This window comes from Dunckerocampus dactyliophorus, chromosome 4 (assembly GCF_027744805.1).
Source record: "Dunckerocampus dactyliophorus isolate RoL2022-P2 chromosome 4, RoL_Ddac_1.1, whole genome shotgun sequence".
NCBI lineage: Eukaryota > Metazoa > Chordata > Actinopteri > Syngnathiformes > Syngnathidae > Dunckerocampus > Dunckerocampus dactyliophorus.
Window position 1 is genome coordinate 13408324 of NC_072822.1, and position 13939 is coordinate 13422262.

The 13939-nt window shown below is 38.8% G+C and overlaps 1 protein-coding gene across 5 annotated transcripts; it reads right to left on the minus strand.

Annotated features, from left to right (window-relative positions):
• Positions 1-1177: 1177 nt before the first annotated feature.
• On the minus strand, positions 1178-9637 carry aqp3a (aquaporin 3a). 5 transcript variants are annotated; one of them, XM_054773165.1, is made up of 9 exons: positions 9451-9637; positions 9288-9365; positions 8345-8412; positions 7734-7999; positions 3610-3736; positions 3395-3532; positions 2333-2448; positions 2019-2236; positions 1178-1927 (listed from the first exon to the last, which is right to left on the minus strand). In XM_054773165.1, the coding sequence occupies exons 4-9, from the start codon at positions 7839-7841 to the stop codon at positions 1726-1728; spliced, it is 909 nt and encodes a 302-aa protein (XP_054629140.1). In that variant the 5' UTR covers positions 7842-7999; positions 8345-8412; positions 9288-9365; positions 9451-9637; the 3' UTR covers positions 1178-1725. The 5 variants fall into 5 exon arrangements, with proteins under 5 accessions (XP_054629140.1, XP_054629141.1, XP_054629139.1 ...); XM_054773166.1 differs by lacking the exon at positions 8345-8412 and having other exon boundaries at positions 7734-7908; XM_054773164.1 differs by having other exon boundaries at positions 7734-9365; positions 9490-9637.
• Between the last annotated feature and the right edge of the window lie 4302 nt (positions 9638-13939).

The window sequence follows — 13939 nt, forward strand, 5'->3', positions numbered from 1 at the left end:
TTGTTGTGTTTTTTTTTTTCATTTCTCGACAGACCCAATGAGACCCAATGACCCAATGAGTATGTGAGTCAGTCAATAAATCAACCTTTCCCCATCACACTTTATGATTTATACTTGTTCAAATTATAATGAGTAAGCTTTGGAGGAGGGTCACTTTCCATTTTGAACCCTGGCCGTCTGTCTGCTAAGCTAAATTAAGCGAAGCGAATCCGTTCTTGGCTAATGTTGAGAACAGATGAGCAAAACAAGACCAAAGCAGATTTTATTTCATGATGATTTAAGTTTCCTGAGGTATACTTGTAATTAAAGTGTCATCTTGAAATAGCGGTTTGAAATACTGCAGTGCACGGCATAATAATGGAGTAGCTTGGTCTGTTTTAGTAATTAAAAATCATGTTTTAAGAGCACAGTGAAGTTTCAGGAGTGTAACAACTGTGTGACAATGGCTCTTTGTGAGTTTGATGACTGAAAAGCAGGAGACCCTGCCTGGCAATGAGATACTCAAATGATGCTGGAAGTTTACTTAAAGATGCCTTATCATTTCAATGCATTTAAAGTATGACCAGAAAAAATGTTATATTACAAAACACTATCTATAACTAAAGACAAATTCAGATAGGCTTCTCAGAGGTTATTCAACATGTTTTATTATGACTACAATAATATATTTTTGATAAGTTTCAATGGTGCAAAAATAACTTTACATTTTAGATGAGTATCCGGTACGGATAATACATTTTAGCAGAGTACGAGCATGAAACGAGTACAGCTCGTTATTATCCGTAATCGAGATGAAGGAAAATACTGAGAGACACAATATATGCATTGTTGTCACTCGCACAAGCTTAACTCTCACTTACACACAAACTTAAGTTTCGCTTACTAGATGGGCACGGCAGCTGCTGTGTAGAGTCTGTGTATTTTAATTCTGGGCTCTTTTCCATCTGTCTCATTGATGATAGAGTCCAGCGCTGTAACCAGATACATTGCTCTTATTTTTTAATACAATTTGAAAACCTTTTCAGTTGTGTGATTGTTGACTACTTCTCCGACAGTAATGTCAAAGAACCAGAAAAAAAAAGGCTAAAGAGAAGAAATAGCCTTTACACAACGAATAGAAATCAATTTGGTAAAGAGAGAAAGAAAGAAGCGAGATCCACATTCACGAAACCGTATAAAAACACTTTATTGTATCCGTACAAAAGAACAACCCCTCAGCTGACGTACAACTGACATACAAAAAAAAACACAATAAAAAAAGGCTCATATTCCAGTCTGGTACCAAAACACGAGTCACAAAAGGTGCATGGTTCACGGTTCAATTCATGACTATGTACCTGCAAGGGAAAAAAGGTCATTTGTGACACAAAATCGTCAACGTGATTTAACTGTTTTCCCAGAATGAAATAGAAAGTAATCTTCTGATATGACTTTAATCATGACCAGTTTGTTGAATTCATTGAAATTGTGTGGACTGGTATGGTGTCTTAGTGCTTATGTAGATTAAAACAGATTTAAAACTACACTGGTACAAAGAATAAAAATACTGTTTATACATGAAGGCTGGAGACACAATTTCAAAGCTCCTCTAGTCTACACATCATACAAAAAACGACAAAGTAGCTTCATTTCATGATCACATCGTTCTGGCAGTAGCTAGAAAGGGGGTGGAGATCAACTGTGCTGGAAAGTGAATCAAAAATTTGTTGCTGTGGTACGAGCGGCTCAATGCACTTGTTTGGTGGCCTCTTTCGACTTGTCGTTGGTGCCGACATTGGTGAGTCGAACACTCTCTTCCTCCGCGGCCCTCTGGTCACGAACTTCTCCCTCCTCGTGGAAACCGACCATCATTTGGTAGATGATGACGCCGATGATTGTGCCGAGGAAGGGGGCAAAAACAGGCACCAGGAACCAGCCGTTTCTGACACTGAAGAGTGACAATTCCGATCGGATTGTAAGCACTTTGCGGTCAACAAGCTTTCCAGATGATTATAATTAAAAGTGAAATGGGTGCTTACGTGAAAACTTCTGAGCCCCACCCGGCTATTGCAGTAAAAATACGAGGTCCGAGGTCTCTGGCGGGATTGACAGCATAGCCAGAGTTGAATCCCATTGACAGGCCGATGACCAGAACCACAAAACCCACAGTGAAGGCCTCCAGTCCTTGTGGGATAGGGTTATTGTAGGGATCCACAATGGCCAGAATGCAAACGATCAGTGCCGCTGTGCCAATAATCTACAGTGCAGAGGGATGGATGGATATTGTAAGTTTGATTACCAAAGTATTTTATTTATATATAAGGAATTTAAAAAAAAGAATTCAAAATCTTGCCTGATCAAAGAATCCATTGACAATAGTGAGATGTTTTCCAGGATAGGTAGCAAATATACCAGCAGTTGCATTTGGTCCAGTCACATTGAATGCTCCAGGAAAGTCCCACAGAGCATCTGAATGGGTTCAGGGCATAACCGTTTTGTTACTTTTGTCAGTGAGGGTCATTTTGCACATTTGCCGTAATAATCTAAAACATATGGTACTGCAGTAAATACCTATTTTTTTTATATACCGTATATTACTTAAAATAATATAAATAATCTACCAAGATAACAAGAAAACCTGACTTTAAGCCAAAATGCTCAAAACAAGTAAAATGGCAAAGCTCCTATATAATACTTAAGGTATCCAAATTGGTCTCACAAAAGTCCCTGGTAAGAAAAAAAATTCTAATCTAAAAAATCTAATCTAATTTATTCTTGTTAATTTTCAAGATGTTTTTTTTCTGAAAATATATTGTGCTAAATATAGTGAATTTTCTCTATTGTATATTTTAAGGATTTGTTGTAGTAGTGTATGTATAGTGTAGGTTAGTATAACCGGTGAGTAGAGAAAAAATGGTTGTTTATTGTACGTAGCTTGCATTTTGCTTTTGTAAATATTTAATTCCATGTGATTTGAGAGACTTGGATAGTTGAAGGTAACTTTTTGAAGTACATACATTTAAATATTTGCATTGGTCCAAAATTGGAAGCTGAATTTCCAACATTTTTAATGACAAAATTCAGGAACCTTCAGGGACATTGAATGTTTCTGTAAAGGTGTATAAAGTGTCACATATTAAGGCCATTTTGGTTCCTCCCCAGGACCTAAACTTACCAAAATAAATCAGAATATACTGTATTGAATGGCCATAATATTGACGTATACATTAAAAAATTCACTGACATTCGCTGACTCAAAAAGCCTCAAAAAACTCATCCTATACTGACAGTTGGTAATCCAAATAAAAACTGAAAAAGGACGTGATAGGAACCCATGAACCACTGAATACAATTCCAGTTAGACTTGACTAAACCCAAACATAAAAAACAAGCTTGACACGGGGATTCGTCTTACCGTAGTACATGCCAAAAATGACGGCCGCGCCGAAGAACCCGCCGATTGTCTGAAAGAGGAAGTACATGGGGAACTTTCTCCATCGTTCCCTTCCGAGCAGGCACAGGGCAAAGGTCACGGCAGGGTTCAGATGTCCTCCTGCGACAAGTACATGTAGACTGTCAACAACGGTGGCACAGCTTTGTGTAATAGAAAACATTAGCCTGAAACTATACCTGATATTTGGCCACAGACTAGAATTCCCAAGGTGGCAGCAAAGCCAAAGGCAAAGTTGACTGTCAGAAACAAACCATGAGAACCACCGCTCAACACCAACTGTGCCACAGCACCACAGCCGAACATCTGGAAGACAAATATACATAATTAACTACAACCTTTAAGGTCAGATGGTGTGCAGGTTAAACAATTTTGAATTTGACCCAATTTAAAAAATTGTTTTTCAAACTGTTGAAAAATCCTCATCTTGTATCTCATTTCACAACACTTTGGCTCTACAGGGGAGGGGTTCAAAGCCTAGCCAGCGGGCCATTTGGGGCACACAGTTTGTTTTTTTTATCGGCCTGGGTTTTTGTGCTTTGTGACTAATAAAACAAATCTGTTACGTAGGCTGTTTTTTTTATTTAATTATGTTTAACAGCTTAAGCATGTCTTGAATTACTTGAATGGGTTTGATCGAGTTTAAGAAACAAGGTGAAGTATATCATACCCCCGAATCTCTCAGTTTTTTTGTACATGTACTTCAGTGAAAAAAGTAGGGAAATGCTTGACATTGCTTTTTCTTTGGCTTAAAAAAAAACAACAACAAAAAAAAACCTTTGTGGTGTTGCCGCCACAGAAAGGTACCAGTGATGGCAAAAAGGAAAAATGTGATGATGACTTTAGAATCGGAACTGCGACTTGCTGCTACGTAGGAAAGCGATGCACACATTTCTGTCGTGGCTGCTCAGTACAATGTACAATACGGCTAAGTCGACAAAAATAAACACTGGAAAGAGGACTGTGTGAAGGTTCCATGAGATGCATGCAACTCAAGAGCTCATACAGTATGTGTTGGTCTCATAGTCACAGTGAAGAGTGAGTGCCAAATCCTACATCTAAATAAACCTCTAATATTTCAAAGTATGTCATGATGGTGTTTTCAAACGTTGATCAATGATCTTCAGCAAATCAAGAGAAACAAATGTCCGTGTACTGTAGGTATATCTGAGACACCACGATGGTCCACCTATTTTCGTTGCGTGTTTCCCATGATGTTACTACCGGGTTGTCACTGCGCATGTGCAGAACGCATCTACATCCAGGCACCGTGTCTACATTCCAGTACAGTAGGTGGCAGTATGCATCTAAACGTTGGTTGTGGCCCGCCAAAAATAATAATAAGAAGACGGTTTACATACGGTTGTTTATTTTCAGTCGTCAGTGTGAGATGGATAGATACTTTATTCATCTCCAAGAGAACAACACAGCATTTTTGTTCTATTTTGTTTCTATTTATTGACGTATAGGATACGTCAGCAGATATGACGTGTACGCCTGTGGCACTACGTACAGTGCGTAAGGTTTACGTAGGGACACTTGTGAAATTGCTGGATATTACACATTATTTCTGCCGGAGTTATCCTCTGGACTTCATAAGAACCACAGTACAGTGGCACCTTTGCGTCATCATAGTGCGTGGATCCCCCCAGCAGATGCAAGGTGTGTGTCAACAACGCGATCGCTGCACAATTCCAATACATCCCCTTTTTTCTTTTGTTTTCATTCAGCACAACAGGCTTTGCAATCTTGGCGATATATTTATGGTGTTTATTGAATAATCAAAATCCAACAATGTTTTACATTTGATTTTAGTATAAATTGTGCCTGTTGTTGCTCACTGTAAACTGCAGCGTGTGCATACCCGGCTCCGCTCAACTACAGCGACAGGCTTAGCAAATGCCGAGAATGGTGGCTTCTCTGTGTTTTTTGGTTGTTTCCTGAACTTTTTTTGCCCTTATGATCGAATATCTTACTAATAGCGTTATCGGAAATACATATTTAAACAATTGGTAGTAGTTCTTAAGTATAGGAGATGAGATTAGAACATGACCACACCATGCATCATGGGAAATGTAGTTTTTAGCTATGTATTAGCCGCAGGGTTTAAAGTTTGAGAAAAATGTAGTGGCTTATACACCGGAATGTACGGTACTGTCATTATAAAAGGTCGATTGTGTTAATGCTTTCAATGCTATTATTTAAATATTATATTCCAGGTTCCATTAGTAGTGTATTTTGGTGTATTTGGTTAGTACTTGTAGTAGTAGAAGTAGTCTTCAGCTGATGAGGAAGAATCATTGCCAAGTTGTTACTGTACAGATTGCATGCTGTGATTATGTCGTTTTCTGCATGCACTTTATTGGTTTGTAAAAGGAATGTGTGGTCCACACCTTTTTGCTTTAAAAGTTTTCATTTTACAGGACTCATGTGTTGAGGTTAACATAAAGGATGCGGACTTGAAGCACCAGACGTTTGTCTTCAGGCCTCACATGGGACCACTCATTAACACACCACAAACACTTTGTTTTTCTCCTTTTATTCAGTATATATGTTCATATATGATTTACTTTAGAACATGTTTTGATATGTTATGATATTCCACTTGCAAAACTGCAACTTGCTGATGCAGCAAGTTATGCACCAGCGCGGCTAGACGCAGACAGCCTTCTACACTGTGAGGGAAGCCTATAATCAAACCCACAGTACACCTAAAAAAACATTTGGCAAATGTTTTTAAAGAGCTGAAAGTTAAATTTAAAACACAAAGCTGTTTGTGTGGTGCATTTTGGAGCAGAAGGATTTGATCCAGGTCAAAAACAAGCAAGAAGATGCTGAGCAATGGGATATAATTTCAAACTTGAGTGTGCGAATCCATCTGTGTTTGTTAACATCTATATCCCTACGTCAAAAAGGTGGTGCAGACGGAGCACACTGTGCCTAGTCTACTGTTTGCTGTCACCAGCAAAAAGAGAGAGAACGTTAGGTGACACTTCTGTCATCGGTGATACAGGAAGACAAACATGTCATGCACACTATTATTCTGCCTCCACTCTTCTTTGTGATTCTAGTTATGTGTGTCACTGTTAAATGCCTGGACCACACCTTTGTGTGTCATTTAGTAAATGTCAAAGGAGAAATTAATGGGGTTTTTTTTGTTTTTTTTATTGGACTTTGTCATGGCAGTATATAAGGACATAATGGACTGATTTCCCCTTAGTGTGGGAGGAATTAAAGCTTAATCTATTCCAGGGGTTTTCAAAGTGTAGCACAGTGAGCATCCCCTCAGATAATATAAAACATTTCTGTCTTCCCCTATTCTCTGAAAAACTGATTTTCTGGGGTATATTTTGTGGTGTTTTCTGCCCTCCCAAAACTCTGTTTACTCGCTGACCGGAGAACTCAAAATCAACAATTTTTTTTCTCAAGCTGCTGCGCTTCCTCTCACGTCTTCTGGCACCTCCCACTTCAACTTTGAAAACCAATGTTCTGTTCTATTCAGGGCTCACGATTCTAGGGCATCGGGCAACTGGTTCAGGACTCCTCACAGTCTTATTTTCAGAAAAAAAATGAATAAAAGGTAAGAAATGAAAGAAGGAACTTTGGAGCGATGGAGCGACTGTGCTCTCCCAAGGAGCCCTCAAGCAAAGCATTGAACTCCTTGGTCCACTTGGGTGGACATTAGACCGCTCTTTTTCTGAATATAAATCTAAAGAAATTGTTATTTTAATGATATAATATTAGTGTTTACACGTATTTGCAAGTAAATTTTGCACCCTATTCAATAAATTGCATTTAGTAGGCAATAGGTGGTAACACACACACACACACACACACACACACACACACACAACTACACACACATTGTGGCATGATACAGATATCATTAAGGCTCCTGGGATTCTGGTTCCAAGCTTATACATTGAGTATTGTATTAGATACACTTAACTGTGAACTACAATGTAAATTTAGCTTAGATTTACACTCTTACAATGCAAAGGTTGCATACAAAGAATAACACTTTGCATTCCATCTAGTGTGTGCTTGGCTTGTCAGTTGCTTTCATTACTTTGCAAATATTGTCACAGGAAAATTTATCCAAGGAATGACAGCAGAGTAAATGATTAGACTGCAGCATAATAGAAACAATGGAACGTGGACAAAAGTGACTCTTGAGAGAAGGTGGCGGAAATAAAACAAACTTTCATGACTGATCATGATCACATTAACACTGAAAACTCTGCAGTAATCTACTACCTGGCCATGCAATAGTACAGTATATGTACTGTATATATAAACTTACCACAAGGATGAGCGTGCCCAGACATTCTGCCAGGGCCTGGCGAAGCAGCAGGTTTCGGATCTGGAAGGTCTTGGACAGTTTTTCCAAATATATCTTTTGTCTGCCCATGTTGTCTTCGGGTGGAGGGAAGGAGCAGGCACACTTGGTTGGCAGGTTTCACAGGGTGAATGTGAAGCTGGAAAGACCAGACTCCTCTTATAAAGAGAAGAGTCGTGGACTGGGTCGGTGCCAATCCTGAGAGCAGCTCCACCTACTGCAGCACACGCCTGCAGTTCACACTGCACGTCACAATGTGATTCACAGACAGGATTGCATGCATTCATACACATGCATTTCCTATCTGACAGGTTGAAACATTACCTACAGTATGTGCAGCATTTCCTATGTCATGTACTCCAGTCAGTCTTAGCTATACATCAACCTGCAGTCTCAATGGACAATTTTGCACCTCAAATTCAGTTCTATTCAAAATGCAATCCATCGAACAGTAGAAAGATTATAATATAACTTATACTACTATATATATAAAAACAAACTAAAATCAGACAGGATAAACTACACGTTTATAGTTCACAGTGCAGTTAATGTAAATAAAATAAAAATAATCATACTTAGGGGCAGGCAAAGAGCTTTTTTCTGTTCATGGGGCCCAGAATTCCTGCAGGCAGCACCACTTCATCTTGGTAAAGTAAAATCACAATCATAAGCATTTTAAATTAAATTAAGCACTAATCATCATTAGTATGAAGTCAATTTATGATTAATGTCTTCTTGTATTGGATATGGATAATGTTGTGGCCTATAAGTGGTTAAACCCTTATAAAAGATGCCAAACAGTCTCAACTTGATTTTCTATCTTTTCTTCCTCACAAAGGCAGAAATCAAAGACCTACAGCACATAAGATGTGCCCTTTATGGGGTTAGGAACCAAATTTAATAACTTAAACTTCAGTTGAAATGGAAGCCTTATTGTAAGGCACCAGAGTCATGTGATTTCACCTAGCCAATCAGAGAAGAAAGTTAAGAATTCCAACATTATAAATCAATATAACATATTATTAGGGCTGTCAAAAATAATGCATTGATGGCGGTAAGAAATATATTTAATAAAAACAATTTTTTGTGTAACTGGCGAAGCACTCTGACAGCGCAGACCTCCGCCAAGCGCCATATTGTGATTCACACCAAAATAATAATCCTACATTTTTATGGATGAAGTCTTTGATATTGTGTAGACGTGCTGGCAATTTGTCCTGTAATTTTTTTTCCAAGCGTTCTGACCATTTTTTGTGGAACTATATGCACAAATGCCAATAATGGTCCTATCTAGCAATGTCTTGGGTCCAGACCGTGATCCGGATCACCCCCAAAATATAATCAGTTCGTCCATATACCATTTCCGACAATTCCTGCAAATTTCATCCAAATCCATTCAGAAGTGTTCAAGTTATTTTGAACACACACAAACAGATAAACGCCAGCAAAAACATAACTTCTGCACTGTGCTTGCGCCTTACGGAGGTAATTAACGCATGCGCACCAGAGCAAACACACCTCTTATGGCGGCAGATGAAGTTCGCCACTGTGCTTCAAAGCACAGACTCTGCTGCTCTTTTATAACTTCGTTCTGACCTGAACACATCAACATAATAAAAAAACATAATAAAAATAATTGTCAAACTGTAATTCAGTGAATATAAGGGTTAAACCTGCATACATCCGTTCTTCTTCCTTCCTCGCTTCCGCACCACCTCACCTGGCTCGGGCTGACCTGTTCTTTTGTTCCTGGTCTGAAACTTCATCACTGCACATTATTCTTCATGTCCTGTCTCTGGTTTCAGTAAAAGTGTGAGAACATTTCAGGCTTGAAGAGACACGGTGTAGTTGACATCCACGAAGCAGCCGGAAAGCATTCACGGCGCTTTGCTTTTCACGCATCGTCACGTGACAGCCTTATTAATTTACTTTTGTCCTCAAAATTCTACACAAAACACCCCATAATGTCGACATAGAAAAAAAATGGGAAATGTAAATGCGCAAATTTATTAAAAATTTAAAAAACTATTAAATCACATGTACTGTACATCTCCAATAAAATCCATTTATTGTAGCGGCAAATTCAGTTAGTTCGTTTTTTGTTTTTTTTAGCTTCGTTATCGGCATTCTGACTGTTTCTATGAGATTTTTAACCAAGCTCCTAAGAGGAATAAAGTCTGACCGCAGTGACGTGCATCACCACTAAAGGGCCCTGAGGGTTGGTATGAATCACCTTAATCAGAGCTTATCTGCGTCAGGAATGTTCGTTCACGCCGAGGTGATTCAGCATTACCACCCAGACAAAGGAGGTGCAAAAGAAGCTTGTAAAAGTTTTCTCCCAGTCTGAGAAGGTAATATCGGGAACATGAGAATAGAAGGAAATGAGGCAGCTCAGGTGAATTTAAGCCAGTTCCTCTACCATATTCAGGGGCGCCGCAAAGCGAGGGAAAGTTACGACAATTCCAATGGCCCATTACTGACAGGGGCCCCAGTAAATAGGTAAATAATTTTGCTATCTGGTTGTGATTTTTATTTTTTTTTGAATATAGTCAGAAAACGATTAAAACAATCTCTTGTATTTGGTAGTAACAGTTAAATATCCACATTGATCAAAAGTAAACTTCCATATTGACTGATCACCCACCTATAGCTACATTAAATGGTTTGGTCCACTACTGCTTCATAGCTCCAGCTTTGACTGTCAGTTGGCAGTTGTGGCAAATCAGAGTGAAACTCTGCTGCCAGTGCCCGCTAAAATAACGTCTGGGATTGAAAAAAGGTGAGAGAAGAAAGGCAAACGAAAAGGGTGTCAATATGTGACGCTTTTTTTGTAGCCTAGCCAGTCTGTGTGTCGTGGAAATGAACCCGTTACCTTAATGTCCATAATGAAATAAGCTAGCAGAGCGCATGTGTTAGCGTACATCTCACTTCTTTTTAACCAACATTTAATCAGCGCAGGTAAATGTTTAGCATGTATAATTAAATCAGTTGTCCTTCCCCCATTTACCAGATTTAACAACAAATAACAACAAAAGAGTCAGCAGTAGGTCTGTCGCCCCATAACTTTACCCCTCCCGGTCCGAGTGAAGAAGGTGAGCAACACTGTGTTCAATGACATGTCACTTAGCATCATCTCAGGGAGCGTGTGGGAATTACAAAAAAAGAAAAACAAATTTTTGTAATGACACAAATCCAAAACAACTTATTTTTCCACATGATGATAGGTGAGATAACCAGTCCACCTCATAGGTACGGCAAATCAAGCTGCGGATTAAACAGCTTTTGTTCCTTAGGTTGGCCACAAAGAAAGGCCACCATTTGCGTCAAATACCAGATACGCTGATCCAGAGCATCACAAATATGCTCAGTGGGTGACATGCCAGGTGAGTATGCGGACCATGCAAGAACTGGGATGTTTTCAACTTCCAGGAATTGTGCTCAGATCCTTGCAGCATGGTGCCGTGCATTATCATTCTACAATATGAGTATTTGAGGCAAATAGCGGCCACACCGAATTCTGACTATTTTGGGAACCTAACCCCCACGATAAAGGAGGTAACACTGTATATTTTTGAGTGTGCAAGTTTAGGAACAACATAACATGCTAAAAATATTATACACTTGATTTGTTTCATGAAAGCAGCATGGCGCAGTGACTTTTAGTGTAATTCTTTTGATAAGTTCTATGGTCATTATCACGCTTTCTCTCTTTGCTCTCAGAAAAACACAAATAGAAAAAGAACAAAGCCAAACACGCTTTTGGAATGAACCCTTTCGGCCAAAGGTTCTCAAACTTTTCACACCAAGTACCACCCTACCTCAGTTTACAATCTGGTTTACCTTCGAATATGAGGCTTGTCCTTAATCGTTAATATTGCAACAAAGGAAAACTGTTTGAATTTAATTTCATTTTTATATCTCTAATATTATTGTATTTTTTATATTTTTTTTATTTCTGGTATGAGTGGCACTAGATGGAGCCCGGGTACAACCAGTAGTACAGTAGTACTTGAGCTGAAGTCTTGCAAGATTTAAAGCAAGGGTCACCAACGTTTTTCCTTGTGAGAGCTACTTTTACAAAAAAAAAAATGGCTAAGAGCTACTCATTTTTGTAACATTTATTTTTCAGAGCTCATTTTAAACCCAAACAAAGCGAATATGCTTGTTTTACCAGAACATGAACAAAATGCTGGTGTCCACAACTCACATTTTGTATTTCAGAATGCATTTCTTTCTACTGTTCTTTCATTATTAACTGAAAACCTGAATGAAAAGCAGGCTTGCGGGCACCTCATGTGGTCGTGGGGGGCTACCTGGTGCCCGCGGGCACCACGTTGGTGACCCCTGATTTAAAGTCTCATGTAATGTCACACATGATGATGGTCTAAAGATGTTTTTTTTTTTTTTGACCAAATAAATTACGACTTCTTTGTATGTTCAACTACGGAGGCTCCGCTGTATACTAATTCCTCATAAAAATGTTGCATTCCTATTTAGCTAATAAATATTTCATGTTGAGTTTGTTTTCTGTGTTGAATCTAACAAATATATTGCTCATTTTTTCCCCAATTTGACTTTTGTCTTCAAACTTAAGACTCTAGGTTGAAAGGTCAAGCTCGCCTAATTATATAACCTATTAAAAAAAAAAAAACTTCCTCTGATAGCAGCACAAGATAAGATGTCCAGTGTCTCAATGAAAAAGCGGTGTCAAGTTGAAAAGCAATACAAGGAAAAGCAGAGGAGCTGATCTAACCAGTTCTCTGGAAGTAGTTACTTTAAAAGGCACAACAGGAAGGGTGGTGAGTGAAAACAATGCTCGAGACCACAAATATTTTGGAAACATAATTATGCAACAGGCAGCGAGTCTGCCTCACAGTCAGGTGGTCTTGGGTTTGAAACCGGCTCATACTTTTCTATGTGGAGTTTGCGTGTTTTGTCATATACAGTGGTGTGAAAAAGCGTTTGCACCTTTCCTGATTTCTTATTTTTTTGCCCGTTTATCACACTTAAAAGTTTCAGATCATCAAACAAATACGTATAACTATTAGTCAAAGAAAACACAACTGAACACCAAATGCACTTTTTAAATGAAACCTTTTATTATTAAAGTGATAAAAAAAAATCTAAACCTACAACCTGTGTGAAAAAGTAGTCAAAGTCCTGACATAAATCCTACTGAGTGCTGTGACATGACCTTAAAAAGGCGCTTCATGCTGGAAAACCCTCCAATGTGGCTGAATTACAACAATTGTGTAAAGATGAGTGGGCCAAAATTCCTCCACAGCGTGTAAGAGACTCATTGCAAGTTATCACAAACACTTGATTGCAGTTGCTGCTCAGGGTGGCCCAACCAGTTTAAACTGGTTTAGGGGCCAATCACTTTTTCCACACAGGGCCATGTAGGTTTGGATTTAACAATAAAAGGTTTCATTTAAAAATGCATTTTGTGTTCAGTTGTGTTGTCTTTGACTAATATTTAAATTTGTTTGATGATCTGAAACATTTACGTGTGAGAAACATGAACTACAAAAAGAAATCAGGAAGGGGGCAAACACTTTTTCTCACCAATGTAGATGCATGTTAATTCAACTGGAGACTCTAAATTGTCCATTGGTGTGAATGTGAATGGTTGTTGGTCCATATGCACTGTGTGATTGACTGGCGACCAGCCCTGGATGTACGCTGCCTGTTGCCCAAAGTCACCTGGGATAGGCTCCAGCTCACACATGACCCTGAACAGGACAAGTGGTAAAAAAATGAATAGATGAATGACTATTTGTGCAACAAGTCCACATAGGCTTTACTGTTTTGCCTTGCCTTTGCCTTGAAATGACTGATGACCATATGTAACATGTGGCAACCAGCTGTGTCTGTCTCCAGTCAGGGTGCCAGATGTTTTCCATCAGTTGCTGGAAGTCTTAATGAAAATTTCAAATTGGCACGCAGATCAACAGTTAATAGATTCATTTTTACTACAAGTTGTCTGCTAGCTTTGCGGAAGAAGAATTGGTCAATTGTTGTTTAGCAGAAAGCTACATTTCACAAGTTCACAAAAACAGATTCCTCAGAGGATGACACTGAAGTATGTGAATCAATACCACTGACTAATGGCATCATCCAACAGCAATACCCATGATTTGTGGTTGTCTCTCATTTCCTTGACTAGCTCC